This window comes from Wyeomyia smithii, chromosome 1 (assembly GCF_029784165.1).
Source record: "Wyeomyia smithii strain HCP4-BCI-WySm-NY-G18 chromosome 1, ASM2978416v1, whole genome shotgun sequence".
In the NCBI taxonomy this organism is placed as follows: Eukaryota; Metazoa; Arthropoda; class Insecta; order Diptera; family Culicidae; genus Wyeomyia; species Wyeomyia smithii.
In genome coordinates this window covers 137,415,412-137,429,773 of record NC_073694.1, presented here as the reverse complement: position 1 = coordinate 137,429,773, position 14,362 = coordinate 137,415,412, and the positions used below count along the sequence as shown (strand labels likewise).

At 39.4% G+C, this 14,362-nt stretch overlaps 1 protein-coding gene across 1 annotated transcript in view; it reads left to right on the top strand.

Moving 5' to 3' along the window:
• The window catches only part of LOC129718886 (uncharacterized), a 380,634-nt gene that overhangs the window by 267,059 nt on the left and 99,213 nt on the right, over window positions 1-14,362 (top strand). Inside the window, exon 6 of the mRNA XM_055670083.1 lies at window positions 5,090-5,789. Within this exon, the coding sequence (XP_055526058.1) occupies window positions 5,090-5,789 (700 nt within the window). The remainder of the gene's footprint in view (window positions 1-5,089; window positions 5,790-14,362) is intronic.

The window sequence follows — 14,362 nt, the reverse complement described above, 5'->3', positions numbered from 1 at the left end:
CCATTTTTGGTACTAGTCTGCTCTCGTAGCAATTTTAATTTGGCAGTAGCCGGTAGTGTATTCTGCAGTTTAATTTTATCGATTAACTCGTCCTTATTAATATCGTTGGAAATTCCCATGATTTTTATTCTAGGCAAAAGTGGTTTGAGAATTTCAGCTGTATAGTTTTCAGGTAGTTTTTTGGAATCATCTAATAGCGTTTGTTCAAGCGCAGTCGAGCCGCAAAAGATTTCTACGTCGCCGTTTTTACGGAAGTGTACACCATTCACTTCAAATTTAACCGGGTCAAAGTAAGTGCTAATGTCTCTTTTTGTTGTCTCTATAGGCTGTGCAGTTTTTGGCTTTATCAGTACAGTTTTCACGATTCTGCTGAGTGCGTCATTAGTAGGTTTGGGATGTTCGAATGAGTTCAGCGGATTGCTACACATGCTCGACACCCGAGCGGTATTTAAATTTTCTGGGTTATTAGATTTTTTTTCGGTTACCAATTTGCGCCTTTTGCCCGATCTTAACATACCACCTTCGTCTTTGGTGGGTACATCATTCACTTTCCGCTTCGTACTACTTGTCGTACTCGCGCGCACAGAACTTGTGACACTAGCATAAGTGACACCAGACGCAACATTAGTGGTATCAGTTGCATTACATTCGGTAAGGTTTGCCAATTCAGCAGCAATCGCATTCTCAACACACGATTTAATACGTGGGAAAAAGTTTAATTCAAAAGCATCGATTTGTTTTTTAGCGTTATTTTCAGCTTTAATTTCGAAATCTGCCACCGCAGTAATCAGCGCATCTACCTTTCTCATCTATACATTGCACACAGTCTGCACATCGTTTATACTCGTTTGCCTTTTCCTGCAATCGAAGCACAAATACTTCAATGCAACAGAACTTCTCATCACACTCGCAGCAGTCGAATTTATATCGGACCACTTAATGTGTAGAGTTTGCCCACAGCCACCAAAGCAATAGACAAGATCGGTATCAGAAGAGATGCGCAGCGCGCATTCACTACACACAGCAGAAGTCATTTTTTCTTCTTTGCGCCGCAGCGCAAGCTGAATACATATGCAAATGCCACTCAATTGATCGATTTATCTTCTTTCGCGCGAGATAACGAATTTTATTTTTGGTACGAAAACACTGCTGAGTAATGCGTAAGATACTATCTTACTAGCTTATTTAAAAGCGCAAACTGTTATCAACATATAAATGCACACACAGTTTAGGAATAACTACGAATTCACTTTAAAAAGTACGTTGAAACAGGAGTCGAAACTAACTCAAGCTGCTGGTATCAACACAAAATAAATATTGTTGCTTTAAAAATAATGTTGTTGCTTTAAGAATAATAGAAAGAGATTACAAAAGCTTGAGCCTCGCGCGTGGTTTTCAAATATAAATGATTTCTTTGGGCAATAATATAAAATTGTAATTTGAATGCTTAGAGAAAATCATGAAATAGTTGTGGTTGGTCTGGCCGAAGGTCATAAAAACCCTGTACTAATTTTGTGTGCTCCATGAATCAAGAATACAGTTTTTGAAGAAGTTTATATCTGGAGGTAAAATCATTTCTTTTTTTTTGTTTTGTATAACTGATTAAAATGTGGCTACATTAATTATGTATAGATAAATCGTCCAGATCAAACCTTTGTAGGGGTATGTGGCGGGACCATCGTCATCATCATCATCATCATCATAACGCTGATCCGGCGAAAGTGACACGAAACGAGTCTGATGGCGTATGGTCTTTTTTATCGCCGATGATCGACAAAGACCGCAATTGTTTACAGTCAAGTATTTTCACATCAGCTTAAGCCCTTTACCGCTTTCCAAGATACTTTCGTCCGTTAGACTCAAATCTGTCACTACGCCGTCAATCTCGCGCGGGAACATACACACGATACTCACGTGTAAAGAGCTCAGAATCAACTATATCGTTGGCCTGTTTTAGGTCATTGACCACGTTACGAAGCATGTATGGCATTACCTTTGAAATTTTGGTCCCGGCCTTATAATGTGACGTCCAGTGGTGGGCACCATTCCGCTAATTCGCTAATTAGCGACGCTAAAATTCAGTTAGCGATTTAGCGATTTCGCTAATTTTTGAGCTGGTTAGCGAAACTGTTAGCGTCGCTAAAATTTTGGCCTTCGAAACGCTAATCGCTAATTCGCTAAATTTTGTAGAGAAGCGACAATAGAAATATTTAGATAAACTGTGAATTGCTGATTGCGTACGTAAATTGCTTCGAAAGATGAACATACTTTACTGCGAAAGTTACTTTTGTCATTTTTTTTTTTCCTAGAATGGAGTTCTAGCTATCGTACAAGCCACAGGAGCATTTTGAAGAACAAGCACAAGGTCTAGATTGAATTTTCGGCACACCAAGAACTTTGGTAAATTACAATGCGCTTGAAATTATGACAACTTTGGTTCTACTTTTTCGATTCAGATAATAATTGAGTTTTTATGAAAACATTCCTAAGAGTATCTATTTTCAATGCAAGCTAAATAACTTTTGTTATTCTTGTTTTTACAAAATCAATACCGTTTCGTGAACCTCTTCCTGTAAATAGCTTTAAAAAGTAATTGTTTTCGTTTGTTTAACCAAAACAGATCAAATTGGTCCAAATCTGACAAAACACGAGCAATAAATATAGGGATATGACTATTTACATATTAAAAAGTTAGCGATTAGCGATTAGCGAAAGTTCCGCTAATGTGGGTTTAACGTTTAGCGTTTAGCGATTATCGAGCTAAATTTTCCGGTTAGCGACTTAGCGATTAGCGTCGCTAAGTTTTCGGTTAGCGGTGCCCACCACTGGTGACGTCAGGTCTTTCGAAATCTGAAGGATATTCAAAGATTTCGATTTTGGTCCTGCTATTGGCCGAAAATACACAGCGAGCGGGCTTGAACATCCGTCCTGGTAAAGTCTTACGCCAAGGATAACAGAAACGAGGACAGGAGAAGATTAAACAGGAGGGACAGGGTCGGGAGGATTCGGTGACTCATAGATCTAATATTGAACACTTCCTATTTATACTTGGTTTTGCTATGCAAAAGTTAAAGAATCATCAAACTGTTGATTGTGTTGATTGACATAATGTGTCATGTTGTGGAGTGCATTTTGTTCAACTGAATGTTGAAACAAAAGAATAAACTAAAGCTATTTTGCTCACGATGTTTATCATCACAAAAAGGTGCATATGAACAAGTTTATATCATCTGCTGATACTTTTGATTTTGCCATTAAATGGAAACTCTTTTTATTTGGAAAATAAAAACACTTCTTAAAATATCCGATAATAAATCTTGTATTTGTTCACGTTCATATTTCCACGACACGTTATTGCCCACAAATTACGTAGCGCTAAAAATCTAGATTTCAGACCCCATCCCCCCTTTGTATCAATATGAATAAGTAACATTCGATATGATTCTCCTGCCTAAATTAACGCTGAACACCTCCCCCCCCCTCCGAATTTTCAGTTTAGATCAAACATCACAGTTACGTAACTGTCTCAACTAGCTCTCCCCCTCCCTCTATGCAACAATAAGTAAAGCAGCCTCAAATCCCTCCCCCTCTTTCATACTTACTTTACTTTATTTTGTTGGCTGTTCACCGGTCTAGGGTCGAACGAATTAGAGATGTCCAGCTTCTTCTGTCTTGGGCAGCCGTTCTCCGGTCTCCTCGTACACCAGCAGATCGTGCATTTTTTTCCACCGCGCACATCCACCGCGTCCGAGGCCTACCACGGAGTCGACGGCCTCTTCCTGGTTCTCTACTGAAGATAGTTTTGGCGGCTCTCTCGTCAGGCTTTCTGGCTACAATTCCAGCCCACTGAAACCTTCCACACTGTATTACCTTCACTATATCAGCATGTTTATATACCTGGTACAACTCGTGATTCATGCGTCTGCGCCACACTCCATCTTCCAGTTTACCGCCAAGTATCGATCGCAGAACTTTACGCTCAAAAACTCCGAGCACTCGTCGATCAGCTTCCTTCAGCGTCCATGCTTCATGTCCGTAAAGGGCCACCGGAATTATCAGCGTCCTATACAGCGCTAGCTTTGTGCGAGTTTGCAAGCTTCGGGACCTTACCTGGTTACGTAGTCCGTAGAAGACCCTGTTCGCAGCTGCAACTCGTCGTTTCACTTCACTTCATATCGTTGTTACATGTCACACGCGTACCAAGATAAACGAATTCGTCAACCACTTCAAATCGTTTCCCATCTATCTCCACCTCAACACCAACACCACGAGGATTCCCACGCTCTCTGCTAGCTACCATGTACTTCGTTTTGGCAGACCTAATGACAAGTCCAATCTCGCTGCTTCCCTCTTAATAGGTACGAAGGCCTCCTCCACGGCCTTACGGTTGATATCGATGTCGTCCGCAAAACAAAGAAGCATGTGAGATTTCGTGATGATCGTACCGTTTCTTTCCACGTTTGCTCTTCGTACAGCACCCTCAAGAGCGATGATGAACAGTAAGTTGGAGAGCTTATCCCCCTGCTACAGTCCATCCAACGTTACGAACGCGGCTGATGTCTCGCCAGCTATCCGCACGTACGATTTTGATCCCTCCAGCGTCATACGACTCAGCTTAATTAGTTTCGTAGGGAAACCGTGTTCCAGCATGATCTACCACAGCTCGTTTCTTTTCACTGAGTCGTATGCCGCCCTGAAGTCCACAAAGGATCGAGGATCTGTCGCAGGGTAAAGATTTGATCCGTCGTGGAACGCCCCTGTCGAAAACCAGCCTGGCATGCGCCAACAAAGGATTCCGTTAACGGTCTCAATCTGAAGAACAGGATACGGGAGAGCACTTTATATGCGGAGTTGAGCAACGTTATGCCTCGATAGTTGCCACAATCCAATTGATGGCCCTTCTTATAGATAGGGTATATGAGGCCTTTCAACCAGTCGTTCGTTCCCCCTTTTTCATACGTTACGTGATTTATGTACGACATCTTTTCCAGTAATCCGATGTAATTTCAAAAAACAAACAAAAAATACTGCCCCAAACCATCTATAAACTTTTTTAATGAGATTTTTCGTTTCTGACCCTTCCTTTCAGGTGCAGGAATCTCGCGGTAATCCATCTCTTCCACTGGACCTTGAAGTTCCCTACAACGATGATTTCAGCATCACACGTAATCATAACCTCAACCTTAACTTTAAGGATCGAATCATAACACGAACGAGCTTGGCGAATGGAGCAGCCGGCTCCGGATCTAATTCGGGCAGTGGCCACACTATCAATAGAAACATTCATTCCACCACGGCTAGCACTTCGAACACCCAGGATAACCGTTTTCATCCATCAACTCCGGTTAACAACCGAAAAAATCATTTTCTGGTCAACACCTACAACCCGAACGGGGATCTGAATCAGCGAATGATCACCCGAAATCGGAATATCATTGGCAATGTGTACGATCAGAACGCGCCGGCCACAGGAAATGGTTCAAACCCGAATCATAAAACGCACGTCGAAATTATCACCAAGAATGGGCCAAAGAAGAATATTATCGGAAATAACTACGACCCAGACGTAACGATAAGCGGCGGCCACAATGGTGTCAATTTGAACGTTCGAAACGAACTGAATGAGCAGAAGCAATCGTTCGCCAACTCGCTGTACGATCGGAAGAGCACGTGCATGTTATATCTGCAGGCGGATCACACGTTCTTCCAGAAAATGGGCTCGGATGAAGCTAGTATCGAGGCGATCACACGACACGTTCAGAGGGCTAATATGATCTACCGGAAGACGGGTAAGTAACTATAACATCCAGATTTAATGATTTTTCTCGTGTCTCTGGTGATGGAAAAAAACTAAATCTTTCACAGCCAAAGTTTGTTGAAACTTTTGTTCCAAGTGAGAAACATTTTCGATTTTTAAAAAATAGTAGCTGCAGGTGAACTTGTTTCGCAATTAAATTCGATTGTTTTTCGATCGGTTCTCATATAGGTTAATAACAAGAATCAGTTCCGTTGCTTGCCTGTACTCTATACGACAGCACCATTCCACTTGACATTCCTCGCTCACACTTTCGTTCTTCGAAAGAAAGAATAGACGGGCGAACGGTCCGGTTTTATAGAACCACTAGAAGCGGAATAGAAATTCAATTTGCAGCCGAGAACAAAAGAGTGACTGCACCAACTTTCTACCGGTTTAGATGAAATAAAAAAAATCGATCCCATGCAAGGGTGGTGGAACCAGTTTTTCACTGCAAAAAATAGGATTTTCTGAGCATCCACTTCAAACTTTAGTACGCGGGCCAAAACCGCCCAAAGCAGTAACTTTTCCAACTCCGGTGTGGCCCCATGCCGTACGTGACTGTGTCTCTGGTGGACGGCCGTTAGCTAATGTACCCGCTGGTCGTAAATTATACCATTGCGTATTGGTTTGTAGTGCTCCTGTGTACGGGACTGTGGTTGACGGGTAGTGCGTGTTTCATGCTGGAACACGTGTATCCTGCGATTCGGTCCCTCCTGACCTTTCACACTCAAAAACTGACCTCACATAGCTCGAACTCGCCGTCGGTATGCCATTTTTTTGCAGATCATTGATTTATGTTTTATTGAGATATACTGGAATTTTACGTTACACTTGTTAGCGTTACGACTAGCAATCAATATGGTATTTTACTGGAAATTGTTCACTGTGTCGCGTTCATTGGCAATAATTATTCAGAATAGTGACTATAGAGACAGCTACGACTAACATACTAATTTCACATTTACAACGAATACATGCTTTGCACTAAGCTGCATTCCCAATACTTACGTCCCCTACTCCTCCGGTGTGGGAGTTAACTGTCGATAAATTATTATCGTTTGTTCTTATTAATTAAGGGCTGGGATTAAGCCATTCGCTGCGCTGTTCCGGCGATGGCGGTTGCGATACTATTATGATGAATTATGAGGCCTTCGTGTGGTTTGTCAATGACCAGATACGGAAGTGCAATTAAGTTACTATAAACGTCAATAATATTTGTTTTCATACTAAAATTTTGAACCTCAGTTCACGCAACGACACGTTATCCACTGGGAAAATTTGAGTGTAACAAAGAGCTGTTAGTATGTGTCGCAACTTAATGTTCTTGCACCGGATGGCGAGCAGACAAAAATAACAATCACGCTTAACTTTTTGGACAACGACTATTTAAAGCCGGGTTGATTATTTATTTTTTTAAGGGATATATAACCTTGCATTCCTATACCACTTTGACATTTCGAACATGTTAATGTCTTTATGTTACGCTTACACTTTAGTTAAAAAGCTATGCCAACATAACAAAAGATAATTCCATGATTCGATAAATTAATTCAAATTGTTTCGAAGATTTATTTTGAGCAAAGTATTAGTTACTAACACAATTAATAAATTCAATAATTTTTTCATATCTTCTCGAAAGTTTTAAACTATGCCTTCAAATCCAATGAACAAAAATATAACATTACAGAGACATAAGAATGAAGAAGTTCAAAACCACATCTTGAGAAAAGATCACATTATTGACTGATACTACTTCTAACCTTTTGCTCTCTACCCTTTTCACTGCCCTATTCTCGTCTAAATGCGTTCTCATATGTCTATGTCTTCATTACCTGCTTCCACCGTTTTTAGGCTGTAATTACCGCTAAGAATATGTGTTCGTATAGGTCGAGACACTAACACTCTATAACGCATCAATTATTCGTTCGAGTAAGGTTTAATTCGATTAGGTTCATATCATCAGTTATTTTTTTCCGAACAAAATATAAAATCGTTGAAGTTGGTTGGAAAGATATTATGAGACTGGGGCTGTCAGTTTAGTGCTGAAGTGGGGAATTTTCTTTTCCTGTAAAATTGGTTCCGGTTTCATTGCTTCTGCATTCTTGCGATGGGTATTTGAGTTGCTGCTCTAGGGCTGCGTAAATAAACGATTATGATGCCCGACGGGCGAGATGAGTCCATAATGTTTTGGGGAAAGATTATTCGCTATAATACGAGTTCGAAAGTTACAAGCGCGGCTTCAAATTACGAGTGATGGAACGGTGGAAGCAGTCTACTCTTCCTCTGAAACGAATGGTGTGACGAACGATAAAATTAATTTCCATATGCGTGAAAGTTTTCCACCAGATAGGACTTTAATCGAATTAGAAAAAAAGCAGAAAAGTTCAACTGGCAGAAAATCCAAATTTGATGAACGTAGGAGAGTAAAAAAATAAACTACAACCTGGCGCTGCCACAACTAGGATAGAAATGATACCCCAAACAATTGAGGGGGAATATCTTCGTGGCAAGTGCCTAGAAAGATTTCAACGTCACTCAGCAGGAATATCTATTTTTGGAAAAGTTATTTTCCAGCCAATAACGCGTTCATCAGTTGACTGCTACTGTATTCTGACAGCCGAGGAAACAATATGTCACAAAATGCAGAACCCCGCCGTTCTGAAATCATTTGATACCGATCACAATCATCTCACAATTTTTCCTGCCACAGTGCTATTGCTAGGATTTCCTCTGATTGAAACTATTTGTTCTGAGCAGAAATTCAATTATTCGGCTACCGGAACGGCTCGTACAACACTGGTTTTTTCATCTCGAGAATAAAAGCATGGGTTTAACGATTCTGTTGTTTCGGATTATTTTTTGTAGAGTTTTTAGACAGCATGAAAAAGCTGCTAGCGCCAGAAAAAAAACCTGATCAGTTTTTTCAGCCGAGCTAGGCAGTAGAGAGTCTGTTCTGTTTTCAAATTCGAGCATGTTTAAATTATTTGGAGGTACCAATGTGCAATGTTTCGCATTTTAAAGGCAATATAATGTACTTGCGATGCCAGGAAGCTGTCTCATACCAGACTGATTTATCAATTTCTAGTTCAAGGTGAAACGTTGTTGAAGCCACAAATGGCTGACATCGTGCCACCACTTCGAATTTTCAAAGGCACATAACTCGGTAATAGTTCATGCGTTACCTGTGGAACCACTATTTTAAGTTTGTTGCGTTGAAGCAAACATAAAATAGCATTTTTACAGGGAACGCATTCTATATTACCGAGTGCTTCTGAAAACTCGAATTGGTGGTTCGAAGTCGGCCGTTTGTGACTTCAACACTGTTTCTCCTTAAATTGTATTTTATTGATAATTTGGTTTTAGTTATGTTTCGAACTGTTAAAAAACAGCGCATTCGTGATGATTGAAGAAAGCGGATAGAAGCTGGGATGCGAGGCATCTTGTCCAGTCATATCTATCAAAGCTCTTTTATCGTGCCGTCACACTGGTTAGTATCCACAAAGCTTTCGAGATAAAATCCAAACTCCTGAAAGACTTGAACAACACATTCTTCAGCATGATTTCGAAGTTTTTGACCCAGCTGACAATAAAGTAATCCCACGATAGATGTCAGATTTATAACCTTTCGTGTGCACCGACACTAATAGAGAAATGTTTCATGCTGCAGGAAACCTTTGATGATGGAGTAACTTATTGAAAATGAAAGGAGAGTAACCAAGGAACCCTTTTTTAACCCTTTTTTAATACACTTACCCTTATTTATTCGTTCAAACTCGCATCTGATGCCAAATCATTATAGAAAATGCAAAACACACATTTTATTGCTGGGGTAAAATGCACCGCAACAAAGAGACAAGAACCACCATGCAAATGAGGCAAAATTCACACCGTCCACGCAGTTTTCTGCGGAATTTCTGGTTTTTCTGCGGAATTCCATACACTCGAGCGGCATGGTTTTTGGAAACACCGTTTTTGATTTCCACTAGCACCGATCGTAGCTATTCAAGGGTCCATGACCGCCGACTAGACTTCAGAACAATGCTGGGAACGGGATGAAAAGTAAGCAAAAATTTTTTTACAAAGAATCTTTTGCCCCGAGCTACGGGAAGCGTTATGCCCTGAACGAGACAAAAGAATGTTGCTGGTTACATAACGGTAATTTTCATTGAAACTTACCGATATTTCATCAGAAATGCTCGACATATAGGTATTCGATGCAATAACACTTTTCGCTGGTGGAAAACAAAAATTGAAGAGCTAAAAACACTCAACGTATGCAACGAAAACTTTTTTTTGTATTTATTTACATTTTCTGACATTGTAGTGTTGCCAAATTGACAGGTTGACTATACAAAAAAACATAGATTCAAATAATACAATTATTATTTTGTTTTTGAAATTCTCCATTGTAAATTGGAAGGGGTGCATCTTGCCTCAACGGGACTTATTACCCCAGGTACTCTTACCTACCTTACGTAACGCATTAAGGGGGGGGAGGGGGTTGAGTCAGCGTTACTTATTGTTACGTAGGGGGGAGGGGGGTAGTAGAGAAAGTTACGTAACTGTGATGTTTACTCGAAATTGAAAATTTCGGGGGGGGGGGGTCAGACTGATCAGCGTTACGTAATTTTAGGGGGGGAGTCATGTCGAACGTTACCTATCGTTACATAGGGGGTCCCCCTACCCCCTGAAATCTAGATTTTTGGCGTTACGTAATTTGTGTACGACGCATTGCCAGAGTTGCCGGAAATGCGAATATAAGCTTTTAAGTTTGGCAAAAGTTTTATAATGGCAAGCAGCCTACCTCTAATCGCATAATTGTAACATTCGACATTTTATGGATTTCGTGCTTCTTATTGGAAAATGCTTGAAATAGTATGTGTTTTTACATTTGAAAAAATATACTTATGTTTGTTTGGAAAAAGTCGTAAAAATACCAAGTTGTTTTGTCACATAGCGTAAATAACCGCATAATTGTCACACTACTTAACTTTTTCAAGTCTTTTGTCAAAAAAGCTTCCATCCAAATCCACAACTGGATCCTTTGAAACTCGGAGGTTATTCTGGTCCGGTAGCCAACCACCGATGATCCGTTTCTTATGTTCAGCTCATGCTTGTTGAAAACAAAAAAAACTTCATTTCCCTTGTGATATATTCCTAAAGTACCTTGAAAGTGACGGCATAGAAGTATCATTGCAAAAATTTTAACTAATTTGGCTTAAAAAGTAATGTTCAATGTATACATAGTGTAAAGTAGTGCTTTCTTCATGATACTAAAGTTATTTGAAGCGTCTATTTGCAAAAATATATTGGGAACAATGCATTTAAGGTCAAAATATAAAAGTGTCATTTTCTCGAACAACCAATTTTGCAAATGTTACAATTATGCGATTATGGGCAGAGCAGGTCCGAATGAGTTTTTTTCGCGATGAAGTTGCATCCTTTTGCAAGGAAACGAGTGTTTTGGTATCTCTCGTACTGAATGACAGAGAAAAAAATATACCTTGAAGCTCTTGTCATTCTTTTTCTTCACTCTCCGTATGCGTACGACGAATAAACTAATGCACGTACGCCGGATGAATTGGAGATGGAAAAAACTAGTAACGTGAACTGTGTGATAGTATGCGTTGTTTTTTAGCAGAAAATTTTTTTAATTGCTTTTTAAGCAACAAATTTAGGGAGCTGCGTAGCCGCAAGGTTATAGAGTCCGGTTTGTCAAGTGGATCGTGGGTTCGAATCTTATGTCAAAAAGGACTTAAGCATGGGTTTATTCTCAGGCTCTTCATCAGTTACCCGTCCTTCACGCTGAAATCTACAATACCTTTCGTGACTTCCTCTCAACAAAAAATAAGTCCCTCTTTTCAATAAAACTGGCCAAAAGGACGCACGGCTAAACTTCTCCAGGAAATTATAATTGGTGATATTTGGCAGGAGGAACGAGGCTCGGTATAGTAGAACAGTAAGCGTGTAAAAGGAAGGGTAAAATCCCATTACACACAAGCACCGATAAAAAAATAAGCATGCCATTTCTCAATAGCGGCAGACGCACGGGCATACCTCACAATAGATTAACGATTCTGGTCGCAGTGAGGAAGTGCATACAAAAATTCAACAAATTTGTAACAAAAGAGAGAGTTTTTAGTTATTGCTGTTAAAGTAACAAGTAAAAATTAGGCGTGAAATCCAAAAGCAAAGAAACTAAATTAAATTGGTGAAAACAGCTGATGTTTCTAAAATTTTACGTAAAGTACAAACGGGCACAACATTTAGATCGCATTGTTGCCAGTTTTTCAATTCTGAAATTTTACATTAATGTTTAGTATTATCAAAGCGGAATATTCGTGACCAAAGTCAAACCAAATTTGGCACAAAGAAGTTTTTGGGAGCAGAAAGTGTTTCTATTGTGGTACAATACCTCTGCATCCTGTGGAAGGAAAGGGGTCCCATACAAATGAAACACAAATCTCAATATAACTCGAGAACTAACTAAGCAAATGAAACTAAATTTCACATTAGGAGGTTTTAGGGGACAAGACATGTTTTTATGGTAGTTTGATACTTCTTCCTCCTCTGGAAGGCAGGGTCCCATATAAATAAAAATAAGTTACTGGTAGTTCGAGACCCTTTCCTACTTGGTCTCGTACAAATAAAATACAAATTTCTGCATAACGCGAGAACTAATCAAGCTAATAGAACCAATTTTGGCACGCAAAAGCTTTTGGGAGCAGCAATCATTTCTATCGTGGTACGACACCTCTTCCTCCTCTGGAAGGGGAGAGCTCCCATACAAATGAAACACAAAGTTCTACATAACTTGTTTGATCGTACTTATTTTGGATTTGGAAAGTTAAACAAAAACTAACTTCAACACCGTTAACTTTATTACAACTACTCAACTTCCACTAGATTCTAATAACACTTTACTGATGCTTTCGTAGTTCCTGTCTCTTGTACACATGAAAAAATACACCGATGGTTACTTTCTTGAATCTTCTACAACAAAAGGATGTTGTTAACTTCACTTCGTTTCTTATGTTTTCGCTTCTCCCTTTCCACTTATTTGTTTTCTACACTGTTTGTGTTTTCGTTGTGATGCTCGATTGTTCTCGCAATTGAATGTTCGCGAAATTTCTGTTTGTTTTTCTGATGCGATGTCGTTCATGACGTAACACGTTTAAAGCTGAAGCAATAATTCTTGCGGGTCCCGCATCAAGAACCAAATGGAAGGCAAATGGAACCAAACAAAGAATATTTTTATGATTATTAGAATATTTTTATGATTATTTGACACCCCTCCCTACTCTGAAAGGTGGGTGGGGGTCCCACATAAACGAAACACATATTTCAACCAATTTTTCCGGAAAACAGCTCAAAATGATTGCAACGATGCACAGAAGCCAACAATCGACCCCAGAGATCATTTTGAATTCCAAATTGGCGACTCCTAGTTTCTGAAAAACAAACCACAATGGCCGAATACCACCCAATTTGTGTTTCTGTAATCGTGTAATGCACAGAAGCCTTGAATCAACCCCAGACACCGTTTTGAATTCTAAAATGGCGACTTGCGGTTCATGAAAAACAGCTCAAAATGGCCGTAAATCTTCCAATATGGGTGTTTCCGGAACCGGCATGATTTTTATTGACTCCACATGTCTATTTAAGTCCAAGATGCCGACATCCGGTTTCTGAACAACAGCCTAAAATGGTTGAATACCATCCAATATTGGTATTTCCGTAATCGGTATGATGCACAGTAGCCAAAAATTGGCCCCAGATGCCTTTTTGGATCTTTTTAGGGTTATCATATTATTTTCAGATAGTTATTTCATTGGTGATAGTCTATCGTAGTAGTTTGTTATCATTTGCGGTCATTCTCGAATGCAACAATGCATTTGATGTAACAAAAATCCAAAAATCAGTGTATTACAAATAACGGTACTTTAAACACGATTTGCCTTTTGAGTTTGAACGTATCCAATTTCAAATTGCATTTGCAGACTATAAACAAATCACAAGGTCAATCTAAGTAGTATGTGGTATCAATTGAGAATTCCCATGCTTTCAATGTTAAAAACTATTTAAATAAAAAGAAAAAATAGGCGGGACGAAGTTTGAAGGGTCAGCTCATATAGGTACTATTAATTTGTTCAGTGACATTCTTGAAGACATGGCTCACCACGATGATGCCATTCATTGTAATTGCACAATTACATTCCTAGAAAGAAAATCTCTATGAAACAGCATGATGCGACATTTTTGTTAATTCAAAGCATCATGAAATATGCAATTGGAATCTGATTCCAGAGCAAAGCACTGCTTACGAATAACTAATGTACGAACTAGAAACGAATTACTACACGTAAACAACTGAATTTTCACAAACTGAAAAAGCTTTAAAGCAACACGCATTGATTGATATCATTTTAAAAGCTGTTGCAAGTGCAGCTCGGGTATTGCAAATTGTCAGATTGATGACAAAAATGATTTTATATAGCTATGAGTTGAAATTATTAGTAACATTTGTTCGAACAATTCACGATACACACATTCGATCAAACCGGT